General features: G+C 46.8%; 2 protein-coding genes across 2 annotated transcripts in view; one reads left to right on the top strand and one right to left on the bottom strand.

Moving 5' to 3' along the window:
- Positions 1-1,348, top strand: part of aven (apoptosis, caspase activation inhibitor) — a 101,326-nt gene extending 99,978 nt beyond the window's left edge. Inside the window, exon 6 of the mRNA XM_072484960.1 lies at positions 897-1,348. Coding sequence (XP_072341061.1) covers positions 897-1,009 — 113 coding nt within the window. The 3' untranslated portion in view covers positions 1,010-1,348. The remainder of the gene's footprint in view (positions 1-896) is intronic.
- Positions 1,349-1,643: 295 nt separating this feature from the next.
- ryr3 (ryanodine receptor 3) overlaps positions 1,644-17,659 on the bottom strand; it is a 593,334-nt gene continuing 577,318 nt past the window's right edge. The window contains 2 exon segments of the mRNA XM_072484927.1: positions 1,644-2,458; positions 15,751-15,802. Coding sequence (XP_072341028.1) covers positions 2,363-2,458; positions 15,751-15,802 — 148 coding nt within the window. The 3' untranslated portion in view covers positions 1,644-2,362.

Below are 17,659 nucleotides of genomic sequence, written 5' to 3'. Positions count from 1 at the left end.
TACACAACACTTGCTAATATGCTAAATTACATTATCTAATTTATCATAGATGCAGATAAATAGTCACCGTTACACTTATGAAGTTAGAGTTGCTTCCTCTCGACATAGATCATAGAATTTACAGTGCAGAAGGAGGCCATTCAGCACATCGAGTCTGCACCGGCCATTGGGAAGAGCACCCTACCCAGGCCCACACCTCCACTGTATCCCTGTAATCCAGTAACCCCACCTAATATTTTTTGGACGCAAAGGGCAATTTAGCATGGCCAACCCACCTAATCTGCACATTTTTGGACTGGGAAGAAACCGGAGCACCCGGAGGAAACCCACGCAGACATGGGGAGAATCGTGCAGACTTTGCACAGACAGTGACCTAAGCCGGCAATCGAACCTGGGACCCTGGAGTTGTGAAGCAACAGTGCTAACCACTGTGCTACCATATTGCCCCTTTATTCAGTTTATGAAAAAAACCACCTCATTTTAAGCACAAATTTTTACCCCTTTACATTTACAACTGTCCTTTTTCTTTGAATGGGCTTGTTTAGCTCATTTGGCTAGACAGTTGGTTTGTGATACAGCGCAATGCCAGCAGCGCAGGTTCAAATCCTGTACTGGCTGAGGGTATTTATGAAGGCCCCGCCTTCTCAATCTTGCTCTTCGCCTTAGGTGTGATGATCCTCAGGTTAAATCATCACCAGTCAGCTCGCCCCCTCAAAGGGGAAAGCAGGCTGTTTCATCTGGGACTATGGCGACTTTACCTTTTACACTATGGTGCATGTTAGTTTCAATTTGCAGTCAGATCACCTGAATATTGCCAGTTAGCACTGAAGGTAGTTTGTATTTTACATGTGCATCTCTTGCTGCAGTCACATTATTGTTTCTTTGCTGTTAAACAGGCTCGCCTGATGCCAAAGTGATAGACAATACAAATTCACAATCAGTAGAAACAGCTAAGAAGCTTGACCCTGAGGAGGAACTGGAAGATTGGTTAGATAGCATGATATCATAATGTTACCATTACAGTCCTACAAGTATATGAATGAAGACTAAAGAAAGATGCATTGACTGTAAACACAACAGTGGCATCATCTTTCCTGCACACAACATGCAGTGGGATAATTGCTGCTATAGCATGTATTTCAATCGGCCAGTTAGACAAATATTAATTTTGTGTCCAAACAGTATTTATGGTTAAACCTAGCTCGTGAAATTGTGGTTGGATGGCTTAGATTCAGCAACAACATTTAAAATCTAACTGTAAAAGGAGATTGCAGAGTCAAAGGAGATTGCAGAGTCAAAGTGTAATGAAAACTATAAAATCCTTGAATAAAATGAACTGTTACCAAGATTTCTATTTTTTTTTTGTGTAAAGGGTTAATTTTCACATTTATCAAATGCTGTTAAAAAGTGACTCATTTTAAGAGTTTTGTGCTTCTGCTGTAAAATAGCTAAAGTAACTTTTAAAAATAATTTTTTGCACAGCTTAGCTTCAACAACCTTAAGTCTATTTCCACTTCAGTGGCCATGTAGTTTCCATTCTATCCCATCTAATACTTTTATTAAGAACCTTCAAACCAATAACGGCAGTTACAGAGCAAATGATCGAGCTGCCAATAATAAAAATCTGATCTTGTAAAAAGGCACATTGTTGAATTTATTTTGCTTTATTTCAAAACTGTGCATCACATCACAAACAGTCAGCACTATCCAGTTAATTTCTCTTAATGCTGAATGATTTGAAATCAAAGCTTTTAAGTTGTGGTTACTTTTCGTTTGGAGGAGATGTACAAGGAAGCAGACAGCCAATACACAAGTAATATTAAGTATTACAGAGTTTCACAAAATTAAATGTCATATCCAGTAACAACTTTATAAATTATAAGCTCAGCTGTTGCTGTGGCAAGCACAATGAAATCAAGCTCAAGGTCGGACATCATACAATAAGACTCAGCATTGTGAACAAAGAGAACACATTCTAATGTAGCTTTCCCGATGAGCACGAGCTAGAAAACAGGACATAGCTTTGGCTACAGGTAAGGCACATTTTTTCCCCAATGTTTTCTTGCAGTTTGTAACCCTTGCTTTGCTGTGGATCTATCTATTCAGTTAACCAAGAGCCACAGAAAAAGGTTAACATAAAATATCTTCATCACACTTCCAATTCTGATGCATATTACAGTTTGAGTACTTAAAGCTGAATGTCACTGCGTTTTAAGACAGGTGCATTTTTGACACCGTTCACATTTATTCTCATTTTGCCTCGGAATAGTAAATATACCTGCTCACTCCATTTTTCTCCATTATATACTCATGCCAGGCTCCCTGTGTTCAGTCAATAGGTAAATTCAAGAAATGTTTTCATTTATCCCAGCTGATCCTCATACTGTTTGCGGAAACAATCTCCAGCAGGGAAAAAATCCCAACAGCGCTCCTGGTACATCTTCCATACGAAAGACTCCTTAAATTGATGGACAGAAAGTTATGATCAAAATTAATATTGACAGTATGTATTAAAAATAGTCAATTTTGTACTTTATTACCTTTCCCTTCCATTCTCTTGGTTCAGTGGTAGTAATGTTAACAATTAGTGTGTTGGAAGTATCACCTAACTCTAGAACTGGGGACATAATCTAGACTGATCCTACCATGCAGTACTGAGGGCGTGCTCTATTGTCATTGCTGCCTTTTGGATACAATATTTAAACTAGACAGTATGGGGAAAAGGTGGTAACATAAGAGCATAAGAACTAGGAACAGGAGTAGGCCATCTGGCCCCTCGAGCCTGCTCCGCCATTCAATGAGATCATGGCTGATCTTTGTGGACTCAGCTCCACTCTCCGGCCCGTACACCATATCCCCGAATCCCTTTATTCTTTAGAAAGGTATCTTTTTCTTAAAAATGTTTAAAGAAGGAGCCTCAACTGCTTCACTGGGCAAGGAATTCCAGAGATTCACAACCCTTTGGGTGAAGAAGTTCCTCCTAAACTCGGTCCTAAATCTACTTCCCCTTATTTTGAGGCTATGCCCCCTAGTTCTGCTTTCCCCGACCAGTGGAAACAACCTGCCTGCATCTATCCTATCTATTCCCTTCATAATTTTATATGTTTCAATAAGATCCCCCCGCATCCTTCTAAACTCCAATGAGTACAGTCCCAGTCTACTCAACCTCTCGTCATAATCTAATCCCCTCAACTCTGGGATCAACCTAGTGAATCTCCTCTGCACTCCCTCCAGTGCCAATATGTCCTTTCTCAGGTAAGGAGTCCAAAACTGAACACAATACTCCAGATGTGGCCTCACCAACACCTTCTACAATTGCAGCATAACCTCCCTAGTCTTGAACTCCATCCCTCTAGCAATGAAAGACAAAACCCGATTAGCCTTCTTAATCACCTGTTGCACCTGCACACCAACTTTTTGCGACTCGTGCACCAGCACACCCAGGTCCCTCTGCACAGCAGCATGTTTTAACATCTTACCGTTTAAATAATAATCCATTCTGCTGTTATTCCTCCCAAAATGGATAGCCTCAAACTTGGCAACATTGAATTCCATCTGCCAGACCCTAGCCCATTCACCTAACCTATCCAAATCCTTCTGCAGACTTCCGGTATCCTCTGCACTTTTTGCTTTACCACTCATCTTAGTGTCGTCTGCAAACTTTGCCACATTGCACTTGGTCCCCAACTCCAAATCATCTATGTAAATTGTGAACAACTGCGGGCCCAACACTGATCCTTGAGGGACCCCACTAGTTACAGGTTGCCAACCAAAAAAACACCCATTTATCCCCACTCTCTGCTTTCTGTTAGTTAACCAATCCTCTACCCATGCTACCACTTTACCCTCAATGCCTTGCATCTTTAGTTTATGCAGCAACCTTTTGTGTGGCACCTTAGCAAAAGCTTTCTGGAAATCCAGATATACCACATCCATTGGCTCACCGTTATCTACTGCACTGGTAACGTCCTCAAAAAATTCTACCAAATTAGTCAGACACGACCTACCCTTTATGAACCCATGCTGCGTCTGCCCAATGGGACAATTTCTCTCCAGGTGCCCCGCTATTTCCTCCTTAATGATAGATGCCAGCATTTTCCCTACAACCGAAGTTAAGCTTACCGGCCTATAATTACCCGCTTTCTGCCGACCTCCTTTTTAAAACAGTGGTGTCACGTTTGCTACTTTCCAATCCTCTGGGACCACCCCAGAGTCTAGTGAATTTTGATAAATTATCACTAGTGCGTTTACAATTTCCCTAGCCATCTCTTTTAACACTCTGGGATGCATCCCATCAGGGCCAGGAGACTTGTCTACCTTTAGCTCCATTAGCTTGCCCAATACTGCCTCCTTAGTGATTACAATCATCTCAAGGTCCTCACCTATCATATCTTTATTTCCATCAGTCACGGGCATGTTATTTGTGTCTTCCACTGTGAAGACTGACCCAAAAAACCTGTTCAGCTCCTCAGCCATTTCCCCGACTCCTATTATTAAATCTCCCTTCTCATCTTCCAAAGGACCAATATTTACCTGAGCCACTCTTTTTTGTCTTATATATTTGTAGAAGCTTTTACTATCTGCTTTTATGTTCTGAGCAAGTTTACTTTCATAGTCTACCTTACTCTTCTTTAGGGGACAACAGAAAGCTACTAAAAAAGCTATAAAGACTTCCCAGTCCTCTAGTCTCCCACTAATTTTTGCCACCTTGTATGTTTTTTCCTTCAATTTGATACTCTCCCTCACCTCCTTAGATATCCACGGTCGATTTTTCCCCTTTCTACCATCTTTCTTTTTTGTCGGTATGAACCTTTCCTGAACACTGTGAAAGATCGCTCGGAAGGTTCTCCACTGTTCCTCAACTGCTTCACCATGAAGTCTTTGCTCTCAGTCTACCTTAGCTAGTTCTTCTCTCATCCCATTGTAATCACCTTTGTTTAAGCACAAAACACTAGTGTTTGATTTTACCTTGTCATCCTCCAACTGTATTTTAAATTCCACCATATTGTGGTCGCTCCTTCCAAGAGGATCCCGAACTATGAGATCATTAATCAATCCTGCCTCATTACTAGGACCAGATCTAGGACCGCTTGTTCCCTTGTAGGTTCCATTACACACTGTTCCAGGAAATTATCCCGGACACATTCTATAAACTCCTCCTCAAGGCTGCCTTTACCAACCTGGTTAAACCAATCGACATGCAGATTAAAATCTCCCATGATAACCGCTGTACCATTTCTACATGCATCCGTTATTTCTTTGCTTATTGCCTGCCCTACCATCCTGTTACTATTTGGTGGCCTATAGACTACTCCTATCAGTGACCTTTTCGCCTTACTATTCCTGATTTCCACCCAAATTGATTCAACCTTGTCCTCCATAGCACCAATATCATCCCTTACTATTGCCCGGATGCCATCCTTAAACAACAAAGCTACACCACCGTCCTTACCGTCCATTCTATCCTTTCGTATAGTCTGATACCCTTGGATATTTAACTCCCAGTCGTGACCATCTTTTAACCATGTTTCAGTAATGGCCACTAAAACATAGTCATTCACGATGATTTGCGCCATCAACTCATTCACCTTATTCCGTATACTACGAGCATTCAGGTAAAGTACACTTATGCTGTTTTTTATGTCTTTGTTATGAATCCTAACACCTTGATCAGTAACTTTTCGCAAATTATTTTTCCTCTTACCCTTTCTCCTAATTTTCCTTGTCTTTGAACCCATATCTCTACATAATAACCTGTCACGTAACCTGCTGCCTTGCTCTCCATTAACCATTATACTGTCCATAGCTTTACCCTTCCCTTCCCCCCAACTTGCTAGTTTAAAGTCCTTGTGACCAACCTATTTATCCTATTCGCTAGAACACTGGTCCCAGAATGTGTAAGGTTTTCGGGCAATTCGGCCCTTTTTGGACTGCCCAAGAATAAAACTCAGAGACTGTAAACTGACTTTTCAGCCAAGAGAACGTAACCAGATTTCCCAGCAGGCTTGGTCCGCTGAGCTGAGTAGGGGCATAAGTATTTACAAACCCCCCCCCTAGGAGCTACAAGGAAGAAGGAGCCAGACAACGAGATAAGATCAAAACACAGACAAAGGGGCACGGGAATACACAGGGGGCCTGCCTGCAAGCAGGACAATGGGATGGTCATAGCCCCATGCAGATGTAAATGACCTGGCCTCCACCAGAGCAGAATCCAATTAACACCCCATCAACATAGCAAGGTGAGAATAGCAGCCATCTCCGGAGCAGCTGGAAGACGTTTGAAAATCTTCACAAGAGAGCCTAACCTTGTTATCCTAAAAAGCAGACTGTCTGGGCTCAGTACATTGCGCTGGAAAAGCCCCTTGAAGATAAGCGGTAGAAAAAACCAAGTTGGAGGCGGACCTGGGGGAGGTACTCCAATCTTGACAGAAGCCACCGGCAGGAACTCACTGGGAGGAGGGGGCGGAGTCAGCGCCAAATTCAAATCGCGGACGGTAGAAAAAACCAAGTTGGAGGCGGACCTGGGGGAGGTACTCCAATCTTGACAGAAGCCACCGGCAGGAACTCACTGGAAGGAGGGGGCGGAGTCGGCGCCAAATTCAAATCGCGGCAGGTCTGCCTGGCTGGAAGGAGCGGACCTGCGAGGAATACCCGGAAGCAAACAGCTCTGACCGGCTCAAAGGGGGCGGGACCAGCGGGAACTTTAAACTTGGACTGATACAACGCAAAGGAGGAGGAAAACCCGGAAGTCGACAGCTCTGACCGGCTCAAAGGGGGCGGGACCAGCGGGAACTTTAAACCTTACCAATTCAATGCAAAAGGGGCTGGCCGAACACAGGAAAAGCCTGGTAAAACGGGTATAAAAGGGGCTGTGTTTCGATTGAGGGTCTCTTGGCTCGACCTCTCCACCTTTGACTTGACCTCTGCAGCCTGTGACCGTAAGTACCCTGCAGCAGCTTGCGAAACTCCCTCAACCTTGATAGTGGTTGAGGCTTTGGGGAAGGGGACTTGATGTGTGTTCTGTGTCATTGCTAAAACTGTGTAACAATAAGATTTTTCGTTGTGTCCGTTATAGTACTTTCTGAATAGACTTAGTTGTGTTAGAGTTTAAGATTTTATTATAATTTCTTCTGTTTGATGATTTTGACCTGGGTTTTTGCAATAAACCTTGATTTGCTGATAATTGGAGTCGTTTAAATTCTTCAATCTCTCACCAGCGACCTCTGACCAAGTCATTGTTAAAATATTCCTCACCTTAATTCCGGGTTCAAGAATCTAGGGTCATCTTGAGCGATTCACTCAGGACAGGCTGCTGGTTAGGTAATAAACAGCAGTGTCCTATTCTCTCTCTTGGGAAAGCTACTCCAGCGAAGTAGGAACCGGGTGGGTGTTGCACCACCGGCAAGAGAGAGAATCACCTGGGCATTGGTGGGGGTCTGGATATCTGTGTGATATAAGCCTCAGGCTTCCGGTTAGGGATAAACGGCAGGCTTGATTCAGTGCTCTCTCCCGTGGAGGTGTCCCAGTGCGGCATCCCCTGGCCTCTGAAGTTTCAGTGCCAGCTGGAGAGAGACACACACAGATACTCAAACCCCAGATATCGGCCCAGTAGTGGAGTAGCAGAGATGGCACCCTCTACAAATGGTTCAGGTGAAGACCGTCCCAACGGTACAGGTCCCTCCTGCCCCAGTACTGATGCCAATGCCCCATGAAATGGAATCCCTCTTTCCTGCACCACTCCTTTAGCCACGTGTTAACTTCCCTAATTTTCTCAACCCTATGCCAATTGGCACGTGGCTCGGGTAGTAATCCAGAGATTATAACCCTGGAGGACCTGTTCTTTAATTTAGTCCCTAGTGTTTGATAATCCCCAAACAGGTCCTCTTTCCTAGTCTTACCTATGTTGTTAGTCCCAACGTGGACCACAACAACTGGATCCTCCTCCTCCCTCTCCAAAATCCTTTCAAGCCGATCAGAGATGTCCCTCACCCTGGCACCGGGCAGGCAACATACCATGCGGGACTCACGATCTGGCTTACAAAGGATGCCATCAATCCCCCTAATTATAGAATCCCCTACAACTACCACTTGTCTTTTTGCTCCCCCCTCTTGAATGGCTTCCTGTACCACGGTGCAGTGGTCAGTCAACGCATCCTCCCTACAGCCCTCTTCCTCATCCACACAGGGAGCAAGTACCTCATACCTGTTGGACAAGGTCAAGGGCTGAGGCTCCTCAACTCCTAAACTCAGGATCCCCCTACCTGCCTCCCTTGCAGTCAAAGCACTCTGTCCCTGACCACTGACCGAATTAACAGTACCTATTTTACCGGGTGTGACTGCCTCCTGAAACAAAGCGTCCAGGTAATTTTCCCCCTCCCTGATGTGCCGCAGTGTGTGCAGCTCGGTCTCCAGCTCATCAATTCTGAGCCGAAGTTCCTCGAGCAGCCAACACTTGCTGCAGATGTGGTCACTGACGGTCTCAATGGGATCCACCAGTTCCATCATCATACAGCAACAGCACATCACCTGTCCAGCCATATTCAACTAGTTAATTAATTTAAATATTTTTTTTTAATATATAGAACCTCAAGGATAAACCCGAACACCAACAAAAACACAGCCCTCTCTCGCCACTCACCCGAACTCAGTCACTTACCTAAACTCAGATGCACTCTGTTCCAATCAGCACTCCGTGACTAAAGGCTCTCCTGCCACACGTTTTGTACCCTGCCTGATTTCCAATGAGCCAATAGGCCTGCTCCAGGAAGTGAAATCTCCAACTGCCACTCGACCTGTAAACTAAGCACTTTTAAATATGCACTCACCTCTCCCAGCAACCCTGCAGCCTGTGGCTTGCTCCAGGAACTGAAGTCTCTTTTAAATATGCACTCTCCTCTCCCAGCAGCCCTGCAGCCTGTGGCCTGCTCCAGGAACTGATGTCTCTTTTAAATATGCACTCACCTCTCCCAGCAACCCTGCAGCCTGTGGCCTGTGGCCTGCTCCAGTGATAATATCACTGGATTAGTAATCCAGAGGCCTAGGCTAATACTCTGGGGATGTAGGTTCAAATCCCACCACAGCAGCTGGTGGAATTTCAATTTAATTAATTCTACCAGCAATGGTGACCACGCAACTATTATCGCTGGTTGTAAAAACCCAACTGGTTCATCAATGCCCCTTTAGGGAAGTAAATCTGTCGCCCTTACCCGGTTTGGCCAACACGTGACTACAGACCCACAGCAATGTGGTTGACTCTTAACTGCCATCTGAAATGGCCTCAGTAACCACTCAGTTCAAGGTAATATATGCTAACGACACGAACACCCAATGAATGAATAAAGAAGAACAGTCTATCAGAATAGATGCAGAAGATCCCTTGGCACTATATGAAGAGCAGGAGAGGTCACCTGGCCAGCATTTATCCCGAAACAGACACCCGGGGCGAAATTCTCCGTAATCGGTGCGATGTCCGCCGACCGGCGCCAAAAACGTCGCAAATCAGTCCGGCATCACGCCACCCCAAAGGTGCGGAATTGTCCGCAACTTGAGCGGCCGAGCCCTAACCTTGAGGGGCTAGGCCCGCACCGGACTGATTTCCGCCCCGCCAGCTGGCGGGAAAGGCCTTTGGTGACCCGCCAGCTGGCGCGGAAATGACATTGCCGGGCGGCGCATGCGCGGGAGCGTTAGCGGCTGCTCACGGCATCCCCGCGCATGCGTAGTGGAGGGGGTCTCTTCCGCCTCCGCCATGATGGAGACCATGGCGAAGGCGGAAGGAAAAGAGTGCCCCCATGGCACAGGCCCGCCCGCGGATTGGTGGGCCAGGCCACCGTGGGGGCACCCCCCGGGGTCAGATCGCCCCACGCCCCCCCCAGGACCCCGGAGCCCACCCGTGTCGCCTTGTCCCGCCGGTAAGAGAGGTGGTTTAATCCACGCCGGCGGGACAGGCATTCTAGCAGCGGGACTTCGGCCCATCCGGGCCGGAGAATCGCGGGGAGGAGCCCGCCAACCGGCGCGGCGTGATTCCCGCCCCTGCCGAATCTCCGGTGCCGGAGAATTCGGCAAACGGCGGGGGCGGGATTCACGCCAGCCCCCCGGCGATTCTCCGACCCAGCGGGGGGTCGGAGAATCTCACCCCCAGTGTGACAGATAACAGTCATTTTATCTCATTGCCGCTGTGAGACCTTGCTGTGTGTAAAGTGGCTACTCTGTTTGCCTACGTTTCAAGGTAAGTGATTGAAGTGTTTTGGGAGACAAAGTTTTATTTTTCAAAATAAAATTAGGTTATTGAGTATTTCCCACTCTTGGGCTATTTTGCAGCATTACAATGTATTCTGCATTTAGAATTTTACATCATTTTACATCGCAATTTCCTGTTGAGCCCATGATTCATGAACCCAACAAAATGTAGATGATAGTTAGAAAACAAAGAACTCTCCATTGAGACAAAATGAGAAATATTGATTAGAAAATGCATGTTTCGACTATAGAGCTATTATAATTGGTCTTCACCAGACAGATGTTAATTTAAACTTTACAGCAGAACTTCTGACCAATTCCCCCGAGACGTATAAATTTAGACATCTATATCTTTGGCTAGAGATTAATGAACATTCTGCAGGATCGTGGCCAAGATCAGCTAAATCTGGATAAAATTGATGCATTAAAAGGTGTCATCCACTCTCATGACTCAGATAATTTAATCTTTTATTATCCATCAATACCTCTAGACTTTAAAAAATATATATTTTTATTCTCCTTTTTCACATTTTCTCCTAAATTTACACCCACCAACAATAAACAATAATCAGCAACAAATATGTCAATCCCCATAACAATAACAATGATCCCATCCTCCTACCAAACCCCAAACATTAGCCCGCATGTTTACATAAACAAATGACAAAACGGGATCAAAGTCACCCTTAATACACACAGCCCCCAACCCTCCCAACTAATGTTCGATGTTATCCAGTTCTTGAAAGTGCATAATGAATAATGCCCATGACTTGTAGAACCCCTCCGTCAAACTTAACCTTCTCAAGAGTCAAGAATGCCAACAGGTTCCCCCGCCACGCCAGGGCACAGGGTGGAGAGGCTGCTCTCCATCCCAACAGGATCCGCCTTCGGGCGATCAACGAGGCGAAGGCTACGATATCTGCCTCTGCACCCGTTTCCAGCCCTGGCTAGTCCGACAACCTGAATATGGCCTCCCGGGGACCTGGGTCCAGTTTCCCATGCTCCACCTTGGAAATTACCCTAAAAACCTCCTTCCAGTAATCCTCTAGCTTTGGACAGGACTAAAACATATGAACGTGATTAGCGGGGCCCCCCCGCAACGCTCACACACATCTTATACTCCTTCAAAGAATCGGCTCATCCTCGCCCTCGTGAGGTGTGCTCTGTATACCACCTTCAGCTGTATCAGCTCCAACCTCGCACATGAGGTGAAGGCATTTACTCTCTGGACCCCCTCCTCTATAACCTCTCCCAACTCTTCCTCCCACTTTGCTTTGATCCCTTCCAGTGGTGCCTTATCCTCTTCCAAAATAGCTCCGTACATCGCTGACACTACCCCCTTCTCCAGTCCCTTTGCTGGAGGAGGTGCTGACAACAATGTGGAGGCCGGTTCCTCCGGGAAGCTCTGTATCTCCTTTCTGGCAAAATCTCGAACCTGCATGTATCTAAACATTTCTCCCTGCTCCAGCCCATACTACACTTCCAGCTCCTTCAATCCTGCAAACCGACCCCTAAGAAACAAATCTTTTAGCGTCTTAATCCCCTTCTCTTCCCATTTCTGAAAATTTCCATCCCACCTCCCTGGCTCAAATCTGTGGTTCCCCCGAATCGGCATTTCCCTTGTCCCTGCCCCCCAACCCGAAGTGTTGGCGAAACTGCCTCCAAATTCTCAATGAAGCTATTATTACCGGACTCTCTGAGTATTTCCCCGGAGCTAACGGGAGAGGTGCTGTTGCTAGTGCTTTCAGTACCGACCCCCTGCACAAACTCTCCTCCATTCTGACCCACTGGGAATCAACCCCTCTGACCCAGCTCCGCACCTTCTCCACATTCGCCGCCCAGTAGTAGTACATCAGGTTCGGAAGACCCAAACCCCCTGCCTGCCTTCCCCTCTGAAGTAGCACCTTTCTCACTGGCCACCTTCCTTCCCCATATGAACGAGGTAATCCTTCCCTCAATCTCCCTGAAAAAAAGCCTTTGGCAGGAAAATCGACAGGCATTGCAAAATAAACAGAAATCGCAGCAACACGTTCATTTTAACCGCCTGTACCCGACCTGCCAGAGACAGGTAATACCTCTAGACTTTACTCTTGTGCACACTTGGCCAGTTCCCACTTTCAAACCTCAATAAACTAAGGGCGCTAAATACCGCATTTTGGGCACATATAGTGGGGTCAGCGCTGAGAACAACCCCGCTATCAAACAGTACTCTGTTTTTTTCTGGCCTCGGTCGGGAACACCCCACCGAGGCCACACTTACCTCACTTCCTGCACAGACAAGCTCAGCTTGGATCTCTGTACTCCCCAAACTTACCTCTTATGGGGTCCTTGGCGCCACTCCCCATCACCTCTTAAGGGCAGGGTGCCCCTAGACCAGATCCCAGGCAACCAGCACCTGGGCACTGTGGCAGTGCCAAGGTACCCAGGTGCCAGCGGGAGAGCTAGGATACCACCCTGTCCAGAGCCCGACACCCGAGGGCCTCTGATGGCCTGGGAGATCCCCCCAGGTGCCGTTACGCCTAGTCCACGTTTGGGAGAATCTGGCGCGACATATTTAAATGAACCTAATGGCCCACTTAAAATATGTAAATCTGGATCTCGCATAGTGAGGGCGAGATCCAGATTGCAACATCTCGCGAGATCTCGCAAGGCATTCGGAGTGTCACAAATCTCGCGAGAGGCCTCTTGCAAGATTTAACGGCCGTGTTCCGTCACCGGGTCGGGGCGCGACAAGGCCATTCGATTGCGCCCTTAGTTATTCAAAGTTCTGCTGCCCGTGTCTTAATTTGTACCAAGTCCATTCTCCCATCAGCTCTTTGCGCACTGACACACATTGCCTCCCAGTAAGCCCAATGCTTTGATTTTTAAGTTCTTACCCTTGTTTCCAAATGCCTCCATGCTCTCGACCCTCCCTATCTCTGGATACCCCTAATTCTCACAGCTTGAGTATCCCGGACTTAATTGCTCCACTATTGGAGGCCATGCCTAGGCCCTAAACGCCAGAATTCCCTCCTTAAATCTCTCTTCCTTTTCGATGTTCCTTAAAATCGACCTCTTTGACCAAGCTTGTGGTCATCTGCCCAAATATCTCCTTTGGTGGCATGGTGCCAAACATTGTTAATCTCCCCGTGGCATGTTGTATAATGTTAAATGCATCATGTAAATAAATGTTGGTAATATAGACCAGGATTCAGGAAAACCCTCAATCATTACTCCAGCTATATTTTGACAAATATGACATAGTGCTTCTGGAGAAATGGCAGATGGTGGTGGGCCAAAGTTTTAGGATGGCAGGGGCTCTGCCATCCGAAGCGTCAGTGGGGATCCGGCTGCTCCGCAGCCAATTTGTGCTCAAATAAGTGTTGATTGGCAGTAGGCAGGACTTCTGCTCCTTATTCGGGAGAAAATCCCACTTTGGAAAGCTGCTGGCGAAGCTCTCCAGTCCTTGCAGCAACAGCGCTGCTGTGGCTGGAAAAGGCACTGCACAAAGCTGCCTGTGATTATGTGGGCTCCCAGTTAAGTGTACGGGGTCCCAGGTTGAGGAGGCCAGGAAGACCTGGGGGTGAGGCGATCGGGGTCTTGGGGGACAGGTGGAGTGGGAGGGAGGTCCGGAGGTCACTGAGCCTTAAGAGGGGAATGCCTCCAGTCAGAAGGAGGCTTCTGATGGAGGTACCCCGCCTTCCTTTATGCCTGACATCTAACTTTCGAGTTTCCCCTAGTCTCAATCCGCACGCCAACCTAAAAATTGAGGCTGGGTGGGAAACAGCCCTCAAGTGGCCATTATGAGTTCCCCGCTGAGGCCTTGTCTACCCCAGCATAAAACCGCTGTGCAGCCGTGCGGTCATCACGTCCCTGTAATTTCATCCTCCCGCCGCCACCTAAAAACCCACCGGGAGGAGCATAAAATTCTGGCCATGGTGGTATGGCTGCGATGGTGAGTGAATGAAGAAAGATGGAGAGGGCCTTCTTCATTTGAAAGACATCTTTCACACTGCACGAACCCTCTCAACCATTCCCTCCAGCTCTGTTAACTCTATTTTAGTACTCCCTTTGAGATTAGTTAAAAATTGACTGTGTTGGGTCCTGGGCTTCATACAGGTCAAAGCAGGAGACACATTAATGTCATAAAGCACATGTTTTTCCTGGAACTAACCAACATTGGCCAAGTTTCTATGTAAAATATGTTCATATTTAAAGAATGATAGAGAACCTTTCAAGGTAGGCAAATACGTAATCTAATTCACTCACACGGGCCATAAAGTTGGTCTGGTAAATGGAAGTACTAGGTAAGGGAGGGGAGGCGCCCTGTGCTCAATATAGGAAGAACATAAGAAAGCAGAAAGGGTCACAAAGACCCTGAGGCCAGAGAGCTCCTTCCACACCAACTCCACATTCCTGCCCTATCCCTTGATTTATTAGTGTCCAAATATCTGTCGATCTCAGTCTAGAACAAGCTCAGTGAGTATCCGCAACCCTCAAGGTTACAGAATTCCGAAGGTACACTATCCTGAGTAAGAATTCTCCTCACTCCTAGATGGCTAACTCTTTATCCTGAGACTTTTGTTCTGGACTCTTCAGCCAGGAGATATAACCTCTCAGCATCTACCCTATCAAGCCTCTTAAGAATTTCAGATGCTTCAAATAACACCTCCTCTTATTCGTCTGAACACCAGAGACTGTAAGCCCATTCTACTCCATCTCTCCTCATGGGACAACCCTCTAATCTCAGACTTGCATCTAGTGAACCTTGTTGCACACCTCAATGGCAGATGTATGCTTCTTTAGGTAAGGAGTCCAAAGATACACAAAACGCCAGGTGTGGTGTCACAAAACCCTGACATAATTGTAGCAAATTCCCTATTCTAATCCTTTATTAGGAAGCAATTGAAGAATAAGCTCCCATTTTCCTTCCTAAATGCCTGCACATTACAAGCTCTGTGATTCATATACAAGGACACCCGATTCCCTCTGAAGACCATATTTGCTCGTCTCACGCCTTTCAAGAAACATCCTGCTTTTTCATTCTTTGCACCAAAATGGATAATTTTGTACTTCCCCACATTACACTCCATCTGCTGTGTTCTTACATAATCGCTTAGTCAGAAACAGTCTGTTCTATATCTCTTTGCAACCTCTATGTCTCCTTCACAGCTTACTTGGCCGCCTAGTTTTGTTCCGTAAGCAAACTTGAATTTATTACACTTTGTCCCCTCAGCTAAACCATTGATATGGATTGTAAATAGCTGCGCCCTCAAAAAAACTCAATAGATACATCAAACACGATTCACTTTCAGAAAACTATACTGACTGCCTTATCTTAATATGATTTTCCAAGAGCCCTGTTATCACATCCTTAATATTAGATTCTAGTTTTATGTTCTGTACCTCCCTGTGAGCTTTGAATACTGATGTTGAAAAGTATTATGGCACAAAAAGCCAACATCTCTGTGTCCAATTGAGCACGAAACAGAAAAAAACATGTTTTAGATTCATGTTCAACATATTGCTACTTACCTGACCAGTGTGTTCGGTTTCATCTTTATTGATGAGGTACATCATAAAGAACCTGAGAAAGAGAAAACACTTGTAAACTACAGTTACATTTGCTTCCCTGCCAAATTATTTTTGATGTCTTAATTATTTAATATCAAGAAATAAATGTTTTGTTTCAGAGTTTTTAAAATCTCTGAGAACCCAGGGCTCAATTTCAGTGTATACATATTGCTATTTAGCACCTTAATATTTTGCGGTCATGAAAATCATCTTTTATGCAGAGTGTTCTCAAGGCAGGCAATTTGGGATGGTGCCCAGTTACATTGCATCTGTTTGACATGCAGCAGATTCTTTTTTAAAATAAATTTAGAGTATCCAATTATTTTTTTCCAATTTGCGTCACCAATCCACCTACCCTTTTTGGATTGTGGGTGTGAGACCCAAACAAACACGGGGAGAATGTGCAAATTCCACATCCGCATGGACAGTGACCCGGGGCCAGGATTGAACCCGGGTCCTCGGCGCTGTGAACCGCAGCAGATTATTCTCAAGAACCAGAAGCAAGGGTTACTTGCATCCAGCCCTGGCAATGTTTGGGGAATGGATCTGGACTGTCAGTGTGACCAAATTCCTCCCAGTTCCATATCTGTTGACACCAAAGTGCACCCAAAAGGCATATAGTGAAATTTGGTGCATACAAAAAGGATACCTTCTTCCAGTAGCCACTTGCAAATCTACTGGATGTTATCGGCTTTTTCCTGAAAAGGCTCTGACTGCACAAAACAATAGGCGCGATCAACCGGCCGCATTGCGCTCTCGCTCGAGTGCGGCCGGTGAATGCCGGGAGACCTCTCGCGCGTTTTCCGCGAGGCATCAGAATCAGAAACGCACCCACAAGGGATGTGACCAAATGGCGCGCTGCAAAGCTGGTTTTAAACCAACTTCAGTGAGCTCACACAGGATCCACTGGCCTCCCCAGGAAGGCCGCAGCCAGGTGCCGTTCAGCACTGGTCCACACAAAAGTGGACGAGGCGGAACAGCACCCAGAGGATCCCCTGGGCCGTCGGAGGCCTCTGGGTGGTCAGGGTCAGTGCAGTGTGGCTCCCTGGCCCTCCCTCAGGAACACAGACACCTTGTCACTGCCCAGCTGGCACTTTGGCACTGTCACCCTGGCATTACCAAGGTACCTAGATGGCACTGCCAAGCTGGCAGGAGCACTGCCCAGGTGCCAGGGTGACATTGTAAGGGTACCCAGGTGCTAGGGTGGCCCTGTCAAGGGGCCATGCCCATGAAAGGCAGGTGGAGGGGTGATGGGTGGGGATCCTGGAAGGAGAGGGGCCTATACGTGGGTGTGGGAGGGCCTGAAGAGAGGGGACCCCCAGGGACCCCACAGACTGGAGTCCTCAATTCAGGGGTGTGGGGTTGTGCCCATGTGAGTGGGGGGGTGACATTACCCATGGGTGGGGGGTGTGGGGGACCCACAAGCTCACCTAGAGATCGGGCAACCCTTTCAAAATAGCGGCCCAATCTCTGAGTTCAGCTCCCCAGTGCTAAGAAAAATTCTAGGTGTGGGCTAAACTGGTGAGAAACTCCCCAGGCTCAAAAAAGTGACTGGGCGGTATTCTCCGTCGTCCGACGAGGAAATCGGGAAATGCGATTGGGCGGAGAATCGATTCCGATACCGAAACCGTGGCAGGCGCTGACTTCACGCCAAATCGCAATTCTCCTTCACCTCAAAACAGCATTAATGTGTTCCGGTGGGCTGTGGGGTTGGGGTGGACGGGCACGGAACATCATTGCCACAGTCATTGGTAGCCATGTAGCTGCACACGCCGCTGATTACCCAATGTGAACTTAGGACCACAGGTATCATGGGTGTTCCCCCCCCCCCGCCCTCCCCCACACACACCAGGACACTCCCCAAGGTGCC

Source organism: Scyliorhinus torazame, chromosome 2 (genome assembly GCF_047496885.1).
Source record: "Scyliorhinus torazame isolate Kashiwa2021f chromosome 2, sScyTor2.1, whole genome shotgun sequence".
Taxonomy (NCBI): domain Eukaryota; kingdom Metazoa; phylum Chordata; class Chondrichthyes; order Carcharhiniformes; family Scyliorhinidae; genus Scyliorhinus; species Scyliorhinus torazame.
The sequence above is the reverse complement of the archived record's forward strand: the minus strand, read 5'-3'. Positions and strand labels throughout refer to the sequence as shown.